This window comes from Vipera berus, assembly GCF_964194415.1.
Source record: "Vipera berus genome assembly, chromosome: 3".
NCBI lineage: Eukaryota > Metazoa > Chordata > Lepidosauria > Squamata > Viperidae > Vipera > Vipera berus.
Genome location: NC_138204.1, coordinates 112051425 through 112066754, shown reverse-complemented (window position 1 = coordinate 112066754; position 15330 = coordinate 112051425). Strand labels below are relative to the sequence as shown.

Below are 15330 nucleotides of genomic sequence, written 5' to 3'. Positions count from 1 at the left end.
CTGAAAGAACAGCTAGAATTTAAAGTTTAGAACGATCTAAAATTGGTCAGGTTAGATTTATTGTTGAGTTGACTGTTATTTAAAAGAAAAGTGTTGGGAAATTTTAATAGGATTATATACTATCTAGCCTGACTGGAGGATTCGAGTTTTGCTATTGTCTAGAAGTCGGGAATCTACCCCCACCCCATCCCCACCCCCAAATCAACTTCACATAGAAAAATAAAACCTCCCAGGAGATATAAATAAGCCATAATGCCGCATGAGTTGCTAACTTTCACCCAGCAAACTGCGGGTAGTCTAGCAATTTGTGTCATGGTTCATTAGGCAATTCATTACATTATATAATCATGGGCTTTCTAAAATAATAATTATAATTATAAATACATCATTGGAAAATAAGAGTGCAAAGCCTAATGGTGATTATAGCTCCTTATAGCATAATTTTATTCTTCTCAGTAGATGTTATGATAAAATCTCACATTTTGTATAGGTCACTGGAAAATAACACTGATCTAAAACAAATCAGAATCTAGGAAACGAACACTTCTTTTGATTATAACATATAATTAAACATTACCTTTTAAAAATTATATGGATATGATTTAGATCCCCAGTAAAATAATTCCCCCTAAATTCTGAGTGTCTACTGATGCTCAATGTATTTTCACAGATAGTTCAGCTCGATTGTTTGATCTTTGATTAAGGCTGCCAACCTTTATCCATTTATCTGGGGAGACATTTAAAAGCTTATACTGTTAAATACTGTAATTACCTGCAAGTTGGCTGGTGAGAAAAGGATGCTTGTATTTGACTCACACATTTCTTCCTCCAGTTAAGCAGGCCAGTTTAATTAGTTATCTTCTCTTTTGTAAAAGAAAAAAACATACTGTATTTCATGGTCACAGTGGAATCAGCAACTCAGAACTTGGTTCTTGATGTCCTATGAACTGAAACACCTTAAATGTTCTTGCTGTCAGAAGACAGGGATACTATTCAGATGCTTCCTCCTTTTCCTTATAGTACCTGAATATTTGTATCAGAATAGTGGAAGGAAGCAGTTTGGGGTAAGACAGGGGAGAGGGCGGCGAAGAGAGGAATGCAGAAAATCACCATTTTTGTCTATGGTTGTAGAAGAACAGCACAAGAGTGGTTGTAGTTTGCTTTACCTTCCAAAATAGAACTGTGAATTGTAATACTGGTTTTATATCTCATGTGTGAAGGGCAACCATAAACCACAGCTTCCTGGTTCCAATTTAACAACTCACTAAAGCCTCAAAGAAGTATTAGAAGGAAAAGCAGCTTTAAATAATAAATAAATAAATAAATAAATAAATACATAAATATATACTGCTTGTGATCCCTGCTATAAGATGGAGTGTTAGACTATAGGACTGAATAGATTTATGACAGCACAAACTGATATTCTTGTCTGTTTTTATTCAGGGCAATTCGACATTTGCATTTTATTATTTCCCTGTCCCTCAAATGCAGTTTAAAGTGGGTTTGTGTTCATCTTGAATTCTGCCAATTCAGAACGGGGAGTACCTGCAAGGAATGACTATCCTGAGCCAGCAATCTTCCCTGTGACTGGTCAACAGGAGGATGTGAAAATTCTTACTCACTGTCCCAACCATGAGTTATTACAGACCCTGATGTGGCAAAAATAGATAAATAAATAAATCCCCTCACCCTCCTTTCCATTCCACAAACAGGAAATTCAGTCAATTGCCAGCACCCCTCCTCCATTTCTAATTCATGTCGTATTCATGTATTTTGTCATCGGCAAAGAAATCCTTCAGGGTTGCTGTGATGAAAAGCCTTCTGCAAAGCTGCCTTGCCTTTTCTTGCAACTTGTGAGGGAGAAAGGAAAATGTGCAGCCATTTTTGTAAAGGGATCTTTTTCTACAAAAGGCAGATTAGGGGGAATAAATTGTAAACAATGCCTCTTCACATGGGCCCCAGGAACAGGACACCAAAGGTCAGGGCTGAGAGGTAGAGAGATGTAATAGTTCCCACAATGGGAAAAGAAATAGCCACATGGTTTGTGGCAATGCAGTATTCCCCCCCCCCCAAAAAAAAAACCCCAATTGTGTTGCAAGTCTAAAAAGAAGGCTAAAATCATAAATGAAACCATAGAGGAAAGTGTTAGCTAGCTGTAGGTAGCATATTTTATAACAAGAAAATCGGTTTCCATGAACAGGGACATTGTTTTGAATTTTTGCAAACGTCTTTAATATCTGGCAAATAAATCTGATTTTCATGGAACATCCTCCCCCCACACCCCCAAGGATCCTTGGACCACACTTTAAGAAAGACTATCTTAAGGATGCCTAGAGAATTACAACTCATTAAAGCATCTCTCTCTTGTCAGTGCAAGATCCAAATTACAGTAAAGCACTCCTGACAATAATTATTTAATCTCTGTTTGAATCTGAGGGAGTGGGGACTATACTATATTTCTACTATTCGAATGTATCTACTTTCCTGTAATTAAAGGATTGGAAATGAAGCACCCAGAGCATCTCAAAAAATAAAAGCATCTAGGGCCTCCACATAATAATAAAAAAGATTATCCACATATATTTTTAAGCTTTTAAAATATATATTTATTTATGGCTGCTACAAAATTAGAGATGCTCCCCATGTGAAATATCTGCAAACCTTCCTTACAGTTGATGAGAATAATTGGATTTTTGGAAACTGGGAATTCTGGAACTTGTAACCCCAACATACTTGGAGAATATCAGAAATGAATTACATTGTTAGTTTAAAAAAATACTTTATAACTGTCCCAGGAGGAGAAACTTGTAGATTTCTATTCTAATTCTAGGAGAGCCAGCTGATAATTAAATTGCATATTCAGGTTAAGATGGTATCTTTTTATTTGCCCATTATTATAAGAACTTAAAATGGGTGGAATGCGACAAATCTGGCTAATTCTTCTAATAATTAACATAATTGTTCAACTATAGAACCATAGCTCTAAGTCAGACATGTCAAACTTGCGACATCACGAGATGTTGCGCGACGTATCGGAACTTTTTCCCCTTTGCCGGCAATGGGGTGGGCACAGTTTCTTTGTGAGACGTCTGGCCTGAGGCCCGGCAGTTTGATACCCCTGCTCTAAGCCATAAGCTTTCGTTTAATGTGCTGTGAAAATCTTGGCAATTGTGTTTTATTAAATAAACCCTGGTTAAGCTACATATTACCGTATTTTCCGGCGTATAAGACGACTTTTTAACCCATGAAAATCATCTCCTTAACAGCCGGGCAGCGCGCGCGTGCGCAGGACTGCCCTGCCGGCTCCCGCCCGACGCCGGACGGCTCCGCCGATGCTGCTTCAAGAAGGAAGAGCGTGAGGCGCCTGCCATGGCTCCCCGAGGACTCCTTAGGAGCCGGGGAGCGCGCGCGTGCGCAGGACTGCCCTGCCGGCTCCCACCAGACGCCAGCCTGCCCTGCTTCCTCCACAGTGAGAGGGGAGGGCGTGCCTTCCCGGGCTCACTGATTTTCCGGCGTATAAGATGAAAAATCTTGAAAATCATCTCAAAAGTTGGGGGGTAGTCTTATACGCCCAGTCGTCTTATACGCCGGAAAATACGGTAGTATAGGTGTGCACTCATATTATTAGCTCATTATTTATAAACTTAACCAAAACTGACTTAAATAAATACAATTATTTAAATGCACCAAAGGTACAACACAGCATATGTTTCAGAGTCCTCATTTCATCCTTTTATGAAATATTGTGGTATCATTAATTACGGGAAGGCCAGTTTGGTGTATTTTTTTTAAGCGCTAGTTTAGAAAGTATGAGCCAGCAATGTGCAATAGCTGCCACAAAAGCTAATGCAGAAGTAGGTTATATCAACAGAGGGATAGTTTCAAGATCACGCTCAGTGATAGTACCACTTTATATTGCATTGGTGAGACCATACTTGTAATAATGCATCCAATTTTGGTCGCCACGATACAAAAAATGTTGAGACTCCAGAAAGAGTACAGAAAAGAGCAACAAAAATGATAAGGAGTCTGGAGGCTAAACCATATGGTATGCCTAGTCCAGGGGTCAGCAACCTGAAACAGTGAAAGAGCGACTCAGAACCGGTTCCCTCACAAAAGGAAAAACTGGGAGCTGCAAAAACTGTGTGCGCATGCGCGTACATGCGCAGAACAGGGTTTGACTGAAGAGTGGAGCCAAGGCGAGATATGCACCTACCCTGCATATTTGAATTGATTGATTGAACTTTTTTAGTCCCACTTTTTTGGGGGGGACTGCACATGGCAGAGGACTGGGAGCCGCAGGAGATGGCTGAAAGAGCCGCATGCGGCTCCGGAGCCGCGGGTTGCAGACCTGTGGCCTAGTCTAACAAAGAGAAGGATTAGGGGCGATATGATAGCAATCTACCAGTACTTGAGGGGCTGTCACAGAGAAGAAGAGGTTGACCTACTCTCCAAAGTACCTGAGGAAAGGCCAAGATGTAATGGGTGGAACATTATTAAATAGAGATTCAACTTAAAACTAAGGAGAAATTTCCTGACAGTGAGAACAATTAATCAATGATATGGTTTCCCTCTGGAAGTTGTGGGTGCTCCATCATTAGAAGTTTTCAAGAATACACTGGAAAGTCATTTGTCCTGAATGGTACAGGATCTCTTGCTTTAGCAGGGGGTTGAACCAGAAGACTCCAAGGTCCCTTCCAACTCTAACGGTCTATGTTCTAACCAATGACATTTAGTATGCAAGAGACAGTATGCTCAATATTTGTAAACTTACCTATATATTTACACCACCCCATTATATAAATATTAGTAAGATATTTCCAAATTGTAACAGATATTATTGTGATCATATCTGATACCTTAGATTTCATGGATTATTGAGAAACAAAATTAAAAAGAATACTTTAAAGTAGTAAACCACTTTAGCTATATAATAAACCACTGAAGCTCCACCAAGTAATAAATTCATAAGAAGCAGCCTGGGTCACTTTTAGGAGGTATCAGACCTTATTTTCTAAAAATGTCAAGTCCCTTATCAACTGCAATATTTCCTTGATTGTTGAAATTAAGTCCATCAAAATCAAAATGCTTTCTATAACGCTAAACATTAAGCATTGTTCTAAACTGGGGCTTGTTTAACCATAGTTTGTTGAATGAATAACAATTTGAAATGCACAACGTCTTAAGCCTTTGAACAAACTTACAAATGATAAAGGTTTGCTTTGTACAACACAAGCCAAAATCAAATACGGTAAATCACGTAACAGCTTGGTGAAATAAGTGATCCTAGCCCGGATAGGGTTTACTACCCAAGTGTAACTTAAATCAGTTCTAAGATATTACTTCCAATATAAAAGGAGCCAAGACAGCAGCAATTTAGAGTTTGGATGACAGAGTAAGGTAAAAAGCATACAGTAGTTCAAAATGGTACTGCACACATATTTGTAGCTGTTTGTAATGAAATAAGAATTCTTGAAGCTATTTAAAGATTCCACTAAAGATAATACAACTCTGGAACAAAATTAGCAAGCTTTGAACAGAAAGAAATTGTCTATCTAAATGAATCATCATAATGAAAGCCAGACCACCTCAGAGAACTTCTTAAGAAGTCTAGGAGGTTTTTGGTTTTCCTAGTTTGGAATAAGTGTTTTTGCCTGTCTGCAGCTAATATAAAAAATTAGATATATCCAAATTACTGCCCTGACATTAATCCTTGTCCTCCTGCTACTACTTCAAATAAACAGAGAAACCTACTCAAGTAATCTTGATCTACACACTAAAAACTTGCAGGAGAAATGGGACTAACATCAGGAAGATGAGTTCTTAAGTTAGCTCCAATCATGGGTGACTTCCCCAAAAACGTTTGAAATGCAGTTAAATCAGTAGCCAGCAAACCTTTCTACAGCTTTCCACCTAATGCTTTTTATAAGATAGACTTAAAAATTACTATTTTAGTGTAAACTTCTAAATATAATAGAAAACAACCGTAAGCAATGAATTACATACATAATTATGTATACAAATACATATGGAATTTTCTGTGTATGTGTGTGTGGCATTACTGTACAGCACTGTACAGTTACACAATTTCTTTCAGCAAGTTTTGATCTAATGATTAGATTTGTAGCCCCCCCCATTTTTGTCTCTGTCTTGTCCATCCTCTTGCAGGAAGCTAACACTACCAGGATGTCCTGGAATTCTGACTCTTAGTTAGACTATCCAATTCCTTCCAAGCAGATCAGATAAACAAATCTGGCATTTGGTCAGCAACTCTTGGGGTTTTCAAACAGATGTTTTTCCCTAATCCTATGGGGAAATACTAGGGACTGGATACCAGGACTTTTTTTCAAGACAAGTGCTTTATCACTACTCTTCAGCCATAGACCATTTCAACAGACAAGGATTGTGAAAACATGACCGATAACAAACAAATCTCTGTAATTCAGAGCTACGTCAGTACTAGTTATGCCTATGTAGCAATTACTCCGTATCAAAGGAGAAATAACCTTGTCTTTGTGAGGCAAATGTTTCTGAGAGAAAACCAGAAACAAAGGCTGAGTACCCAGCCACCTGTCTGGCTTTCTTAGGCTGTTGCTTTTTCCATTTTTGGCAAAGTGCAACACAGTACACAAACAACTTGCTTCTATGCAGGGTTTTACTGCAAAAGGATGCATCCCAGTTTTTGATCAACGGGCTTGATTTTTCCATTTGATCCTCCCTTCTCTGATCAGAAAAGCAGCAGTAGCTACAGTTAATACTACAATTCTTTTTAAAGAAGCTAAGCTTGTAAGCCGCCCTGAGTCTTCGGAGAAGGGCGGGATATAAATGGAATTAAAATAAATAAATAAAATAAATAAATAAAGCTTTGCTTTTCCTTTAATTTAGAAAAGTTTCTACCAGAAATAATTCGTTTGCGAAGTGATGGAGCAGTACACCTTTCGCGACACCAGTTGGTCACAGTTCCTTACAAAAACCCAAACGCGTGGGCAGCAGTTCTGACCTACAAAACTTCCTACTCCATCTTGCCCTGGGTGCGCGGAGCCGACTAGGCGCGTATTCAGTTATACCTTTTTGTCTACCTGGGACTTCAGCCGAGACAAAAACCAAACTACTTTGAGCGAAGGCGAAGCGGGGGGGGGGGGGTGGTGGAAAAAAAACACAAAACCCAACCCGCTGCCTGGCAGTCCCATCAGGGCCCTCTGCTTCGTTTGCCTACCGCCAATCAGCGGTCAGAAGAGGATGACGACGCTGCTGGGAGAGCCGAGGAGGGCGTGGAGGTAGGCGTCGACAGGCGATTGAGTACGCCTGGCCGAGGTTCTCCTTCGCAACCGGCGACCGTGTCCGCCCGTGCCTGCTTGGAGCTAGCTGGGAGGTCGGCTAGCTGGCTGAGGGCTCGGTGCTCCATTGCTCCTCCCTGGGATGCCGCCGGGGCTGAGGGAGAAGCCGCGTACCGGGCGACCGAGCTGCGAGTGTGGATTGGGAGCGGGACGCCGAGCGAGCTCGTCCCAGGAGGCGGCCTCGGGATGGAGCAGCAGCAGCAGCGCGCCTACAGCCAGTGACCGGGAAGGGGGCGGGCCCCGTCAGCCGGGGCAAGGCTGTGGAGGACCGAGGAAGTGACGGGCTGAAGGGGCTTTGGTTGTGACTGACCCCGCCGTGGGGCGGCGGCGGCAGAAGCAGCAGCAGCAGAAGCAGAAGCAGAAGCAGCAGCAGCGGCGGATGGAGCCCGCCGGGGAAGAAGGAGATTGTTGCTTGGAACGGCTGAAGAATTCTCTACCGGGACCGGCGGACCTCGTTGGAGCGGCCAGCACTCTGGAGCGTATCCTGAGGGAATCGGTCTGTCAGAGGCAGGGCTGGCTCCGGGTCTACGGTAAGGGAAAAAAGCCTTCCCCGCCCCACACGCGCCTGCTTCCCTGGCTTCTCCCGCGCCTCTTTTAACTCACCTCTGCAGCCTCCTCACCTTCCCATCCTCTTGTGTACTTGTTCCGCGTTGCCGCCTTCCCTGCAAAAAATGCCCTTCCTCCTTTCCTTTCCTTTCCTTTCCTTTCCTTTCCTTTCCTTTCCTTTCCTTTCCTTTCCTTTCCTTTCCTTTCCTTCCTTTCCTTTCCTTTCCTTTCCTTTCCTTTCCTTTCCTTTCCTTTCCTTTCCTTTCCTTCCTTTCCTTCCTTCCTTTCCTTCCTTCCTTTCTTTCCTTCCTTCCTTCCTTCCTTCCTTCCTTCCTTCCTTCCCATCTCCCTCTCCTGCCGAAAGACAAAGCAAATCGGATGGATTCCCATCTCCCCGGCCGGCCTGGCTAGGATCGCTCTTCCCTCTCCCGCTGAGTTCTCTCCAGCTGGGGTGAAAGGGGATCGCTTCACCTGATTTCCTACCCTTTCCACGTACGTACTGGCGGTTCCATCTCTTCGTTCTGGAGCATCAGCAGCTACACAAGATCGCCAACTTCCCTTTCCAAGCCAGCCAGCTTTCAAAATGTTGCAGTTTAGAGCGTCTCTTGCTCTGAAGGATTTTCTCCCCCGGGCACTGTCGAGCTTTTTAGTATCTTGGCTGTAGCTGCTTGGATGCAGCTGGAAGTAAAGCAGAAAACTGTGTGCCACTTTCTGACACATCTTAACCAACTGCATAACCCCACCCTGGTTTCTCTATGCAATAGCCCTAGCATTAGTGTTTTATCTTGTTTGTTCGGGTAGCTTAAAGCATATTATTAAGGTGGCAAGACGTGTTTGCCCCCCCCACCGGGGGGGGGTCTCATTTGTTCGATTTGTGAATCGTATTTATTGCCCCGCTTTTTAAAGGGCTGCCATTTATTGAATTCTCTGCTTCCAACCCACCTTTTGGATACAGTTGCTTTATCATTCTGGGCAGTTGCAAAGTGCAGGTACCCTTATGGTTCTCTCTCCTTTTTATTCGTATAGTCACTTTGGCTTTGTTTATTTCTTTATTCAGGGCAGGGATCGTGATAATTTCTAAATTCTGTAGTCTACTTTTAGATGAGTAGTGGCAGTTATCTCTGAAAATGCCAAAGTGTCTTGTAGCTTGTGATTGCAAACTTTGGGTTTGAATACTTTTAGAAGAATAACTCTCTTTGTTTTGAATACTTATTTTCTTTCTCATGAAGTTAGCAGAAGAGATATTTCATCCTTTTGATACTTCGTCGATAAGGTGTAGGTTTCACATTTTATACAGAATACAGAATAACAGAGTTAGAAGGGATCTTTGGAGGTCTTCTAGTCCATCCCTCCTATACCATTTTGGATAAATTGCTGCCTAGTCTATTCTTAAATACCCCCAGTGATGGAACACCCACAACTTCTGGAGGCAAGCCACTGAAGATTAATCTTGTACAGTATATGTTTTCTTGTATGTCACATGTTTGTTGTGCTGTATTTGTTGCATTGGTTCGGATGGGGATTGATTGCTGATCCAGGGTTTAAGATGGTGCCTCAATGCCTTGCTGCTGTTTATCAAAATGTAATGTGAATACTGTTTTAATAATATGTGTGATGACCACCTTTGCCATCATCTTCATGCCTTTAAAAAGTAATTGTTTATACTTGTCAGATCTCTGTATATTGCTATGCCATTGGATCCAGCAGCAGGTGGAAGTATTGTTGAATGGGTAAAATTATTTTGCGTTTGAATTTCTTCTGGATAAGATAAAGCTTTTATTACTGATATTAATTTAAGGAAATTTCCAGACTTGAACCTTCAACAGTTTGAAGGCATTCAGATTTGTCTTTATTTCTAATACTGAAAACAATAAGAGAAAATTGCTATTCTGCCTCAAATTGCTGCAGCTGCAGCAATGAATTCTTCATTCTGCAAACGAGAAGGAAAAGGGAAAAGAGGACTGACATTTTCCACCTCTCTTGTCAATTTCACTCTGCTCTGTTTGTTTGGCCTAAGTCAGGGGGTAGGCAACCTCGGCTCTTTTATGACTCATGGACTTCAACTCCCAGAATTCCTGAGTCAACATAGCTGACTCAGGAATTCTGGGAATTGAAGTCCATGAGTCATAAAAGAGCCGAGGTTGCCTACCCCTGGCCTAAGTGAAGGGCAGCTTCAGTACCGTTAAGTTGCTCTTAGATCAGGATCTAAAGTTCAGGAATTGGAAAGAGGAATAAGGCAAGTAGTTTCTCCAATAGAAAATAGATCCACAGTATAATAAAATAAGTAATTAAAGCTAGCCTTACATCAAATTCAACAGATAGCATTTAAGAGGAAAATAAATCAGTTTAGCTCTCTGGCTAATAGTGGGGAAACACATAAGCCTGATGCTCTTCTTGTATAGCTTAACAGCACAAGTGCTTAAAAATGTCTTAGTAAGTTCAATAGAATTGACTTTCAGATATGTATATAGGTCCATGTAATTTTTAAAAAGACTGGTAGGAATCATCATTTCACTATATGCCAAAACGTTAAGATGCTGAAAATTATTAGCAAGATGCCCATTGTGCTAATTTTGAATAAATCAATTATTTGCTTGAAAACAATGTGAGATCCTTGAAAACATTATGTTCTGAAATCCTATCAGTTTGGGATCTGTATTTTAAGCCCTGGTGTTTAGAAGAAATCAAAAACGGGACCATTTTCTTTGACCAATCTTGACCCACCCACCCACATGTACTGCTTCTCTGTTGCTCTGCCTGCTTCTCCTCCGAAATAGGACCAGTCCCCTCTTTATTAACATTTCATAAACTGCTCAAAACAGAGTTATTTAGAATAATGTTTATGCTGTGATTATTTACTGATTACTTTTGTTTATTTTTGAAGCATTTTGCATGCATATTTTCCATTTATACCGTGAATATTTTAATGAATTGGATGATGTTGTAAATTGCCAAGAGACATTTGACTATGGTGGGCAACAGATTTAATCTATAAGTATAAATGGGCAGAGTATAAACCTCATTTTCTTCTCTTTCCAGATGTATTTTGGATTATTATTAATGACCTGCTTGAAGATATTGCCATTGTTCATCATGTGCTTTTGTACTTACTGATTTGCATTCATTTAGTATCTGTATTTATAGCAAGGGTTGTTGAGAGACTGGAAAAAGGATGTCAAATTCTTTAGTGATCTGGCTGATGTACAAGACTCAGTGTTATTTCCTATTTCTTTTTCAAGCGCTCCCTGGTATGTAACCTCCTAAAATAAATCTGTATCAGTATGCCTCGCCTTTTCCCATACACAGATTTTTTATAGCCTCAGTTTGTTTTCTGTGATAAAAATGTATCATGATTCAGTCTTAAAACCAGCAATTTAAGATAGTGAATATTGCCTTTATTCCTGTTTTGTTCCAAAGTATGTCAGACTACACAGTCCTTTCTCTCTGAGGGAGCAATTCACTATTTATTTCCTTGTTTGTTATGCAAGGGAAGCTAATACACATGTTTTGCTGAATACTAAAATAATACTGGACTTCCAGGCACTGCTTGAAACATAAGCTTGGGCAATTGCTGCCAAGTTAAACCCAGACAATAAGGGAGATGAAATGAGTAAGCTGGTAATATTTGTTTGACTAGGTTTTGTTACTATTAAAGTGTGGTATCATCATGTATACTGCTAGGGGCAAACTGCCATATTAAATAATTTGCAAGAGCCTTGGTGGAGCAGTGGGCTAATGCCTCCTTAAGTAACACCAGCTGCCTGCAATTAGTGCAGGTTCGCATCCCACCAGGCTCAAGGTTGACTCAGCCTTCCATCCTTCCGAGGTAGGTAAAATGAGGACCCAGATTGTTGGGGGCAATTAAGCTGACTTTGTAATAATGCCGCTTGGGGTGTGTGTGAAAGCCCTAATAAGCAGGCATATACATAGAATGAAGGCTACTGCTAAGTTTGTAAAGCCGCCCTGAGTCTTCGGAGAAGGGCGGGATATAAATGGAATTAAAATAAAAATAAATAAATAAGATGCCTGTTACTACATTAGGTTAAAATTATTGGTCTCCATAGAATGGAATGGCTGCTGTTGACTTCTACTGAAAAAGTTTTAGATGGTGTAAACAATGACAAAAGTAAGGGAAGTCAACTTTTGGTTTTAAGCATATCTACAATACTTTAGGTCAATATTTTTTAAAGTGTGGTCTAAGGACCTCTGGGGGTTCCCAAGACTCTCTTAGGGTTCTGTGAAATAAACATTTATCAGATACTGAAGATTGCACAAATTTAAAACCATTTCATTCTTATTCTTACTTTTGATTTGTAAAAAACATTTGGCCTTTTCATGAAAAATATTGATGTTAATATCTAATGGGTTTAAATTTATTATTTTTATATGATTCAATAAATAAATATTCTACAGATGCGTCAATTGGTAAGTGAGACAAGAGAACAAAAACTTTAAGTAGCCTTAGGTTATGTTCTGGCTCAATAGCATTGGTTATGGGTGCTCTTTTTTCATTTTCATACTTAATTGAGGCCCTTCATTAATTTTCATGAGAAGCAGAAAGAGCCTATTACTAAGAGTGCATAAGTAGTAGGGCAAAGGCTGCTTTCTATTCCAAAGCTGGTATTTCCACTATCTGGGATAGTTTCCACTCTTTTTCCCTCCATAATCTGTACCTGAATCTGTGAATATGCCTTTGATAGAACGTGATTGGTGGAATTGACTATTTCTCTGAAAGAAAAAGAATAAGGGCGAGAAGAACCACAACTCTTTCTGTGGACTAGAATTAGGAAATATCCCATTATCCCTTCCTGGTTTGTGGACAAGGAAATCCATGGTGCTAAAAGTCCTGTGGGGTTCCTGTTGACATATGGAAAGGAGTCATAGGAAAAAAATAGCCTGGATATAAGTTATCAAAGGAACCTCTCTGATAACTCTCATAGAAAAACCTAAGAAGCCATAAATTCCTGTTTATAATTATCTTATTATTATATGAATTCTTACCCTTCCTCCCCAGTAAAATGGAATCACCACTACCCCCGCATTCCAGTGTTCAAGAGCTTTCTATCTCTTGTTCAGTTATCAATGATAAAGAGGTTGTATTCCCCGTACTTTGGGAAAATCCATAGCAGGGTTTCATTGCATTTGCTTTTTCCATGTTTTCTCTTGCTGTGAATTAAAATGATTGTCAGGCAATGAACTCGTTCATTTCATGAAGTTATAATTAGTACTGTGTTTTTGGAAAATTCAGTGTTATTACTGAATAACCTTATATTCTACAATACAAACATTAGAAATATTAGCAGTTGAGTGCTGAATATTCCAAAATTAGCTACCATGTAAGATTGAGACAGTCCTAAAAATTGCTGATACTCTGTTGTATATTCATATATCTCCTGAGATTAAAATCTATAAAAATATAGTGCTCTTTATTTTTCTAGTATAATTGGCCACAGAATATCCAAAGAAACAAATAATTATTTGTAGTTTGTCCTAAAAGGAAAAATGCAGGATCCTGTTTGGTTTAAGTGAACAAAAGAAGTACGTGATTGGATGGATCTGACTGTTTTGATATATAAATATGCATTTTATTTTGTTTTTTATTACACTATTGCATAATTGTGTGTTACTTGCACGGTATGCATTGTGGAGTGCTATAAAATGCTTTTTTATATATAAAAAAGAACCCAAAATCAAATTAGTTTAAGAAAAGAAAATAAGCGTTATTAGTCTGGTCTTGTAGCCTGTGTTATCCAGAGTACACTGGAAAGAGCTGGGGATGGTTCTTATTTTTATCATAAATAATGCTGGAAGGGAAGCTTGATAAATTCTAAGTACATTTTTCTAACATTACAGTCAAGGGAGCCATTAATATAATGACTATTCACTTTTCAATATTTCCCATGCATTCATTCAGGTGCAGAGATAACACAGTAAAATGTATTTTCCAGGAACTAAATTAGGTACCTACTAGTATATAAAAGCAGTTAAATTTAAAATAAATTTTGGATCTTGGATCTCATTAACCTTATGTGCTATTGCTGTAGGAAGTGTACACCATCTAGCATGAATCTCTAAGGAGCATTCAGGGACAGGAATGTGATGGATTTAGCAGTAATGCAATATTATCACCACTGAGACTATTGATAGTTCTGTAGAAAAAATGCAAGATGTAATAGCAGAGCTTCTGAGTTGTGATTAATGTTTGCACATTAAGAGAAGAAATCTAACTTGCCAGTAGTCTAGCACTACTGTTCAAAGCTGGCTCCTCCCTGGGAGTGGGTACATGTAACATATGACAAAGGGTCTCACCTGTGATGTATTTAGCAAGTGTCATGAACCACAAACCCTGGCTTGTTTATCTTGGCTTAGAAAAGAACATAATAAGCAAATAAGTCATTGTTTGTTATGAAAAGGTAAATGGATGATCTGAAAAGGTGACATGGAAAACTTTAAAAGATGTTGCACTGTTTTCACAGTAATACGTTGACATCTAATCAACTGGCATTGGGAAAAGCTATCTTTAAATTTCGTTTACCAACATAAAATATCGAGAGCATACGTGCAGATCATATTTTTTTAAATTCATATTGAACACACTTTTTACAGTTACTTTCATAAAATTTCCTACTCCAGGCGAAGACTCAAAAGCTGATCTTGGCTATAACTAGCTATAATAACATTTAGAAGATTGTTATTAATGTTCCTGTTGATCTGTATCTGATATTTTTGTCATTCGTAACAAAAGTAGCAAAATTAAATACATCTGAAGCTGATTCAAATGTGAGACTTCGAACTGAACTCTTAGCTATGCAATGCACACATACATACCCACACTTGCACGCACCTACATATACATACATACATACATACATACATACACATTAATCACAGTCCATTTTGAATACATAGTGGAAAAAAGAGACCTGAGAGTTAGCAAGGTGGATACTATATGTTACAAAGCTATTACAGAATCTAGTTGTTTTGCTTTGGATAGCAGAAAGCCTCCTCCCAGAAGGTAACAAAGAAAAACCGGTCATGGAGAGGATGTGTAGTGTCCCTGATAATACTACAGACCCTGGTCAAGCAGCACTTAGATGCTATGTCCTGGATAGAAGAAAGTGAACTTCCAGTAATCTTTTCTGCCGTCCTTACCACTCTACACAGCCTTCCTGTCCGAAACAGTAATACTTCCAAACCACACAGTAATACAATATGAGAGAATGCTTTCAATTGTCCCTCTATAGAAAGTGGTAAGAATGGAGGAAAGATGTGCTCTTCTCATACGACACAGAAAATGCCAGTTTCACCAGTGTCTCACTGTTGCATAACTAAGCTAACCTGCTCATCAGCTGCACACCCAGAAACTCGATACTACTAACCACCTCCACAGCTGAATCTATATACTTAGTATTGAGGCTCTCTTGCCTTGGCACATGTTTTTAACATG

The 15330-nt window shown here is 39.6% G+C and overlaps 1 protein-coding gene across 1 annotated transcript in view; it reads left to right on the top strand.

Annotated features, from left to right (window-relative positions):
• The first annotated feature begins 7320 nt into the window (after positions 1 to 7320).
• RASAL2 (RAS protein activator like 2) overlaps positions 7321 to 15330 on the top strand; it is a 228774-nt gene continuing 220764 nt past the window's right edge. The window contains exon 1 of the mRNA XM_081324971.1: positions 7321 to 7867. Within this exon, the coding sequence (XP_081181097.1) occupies positions 7717 to 7867 (151 nt within the window). The 5' untranslated portion in view covers positions 7321 to 7716. The remainder of the gene's footprint in view (positions 7868 to 15330) is intronic.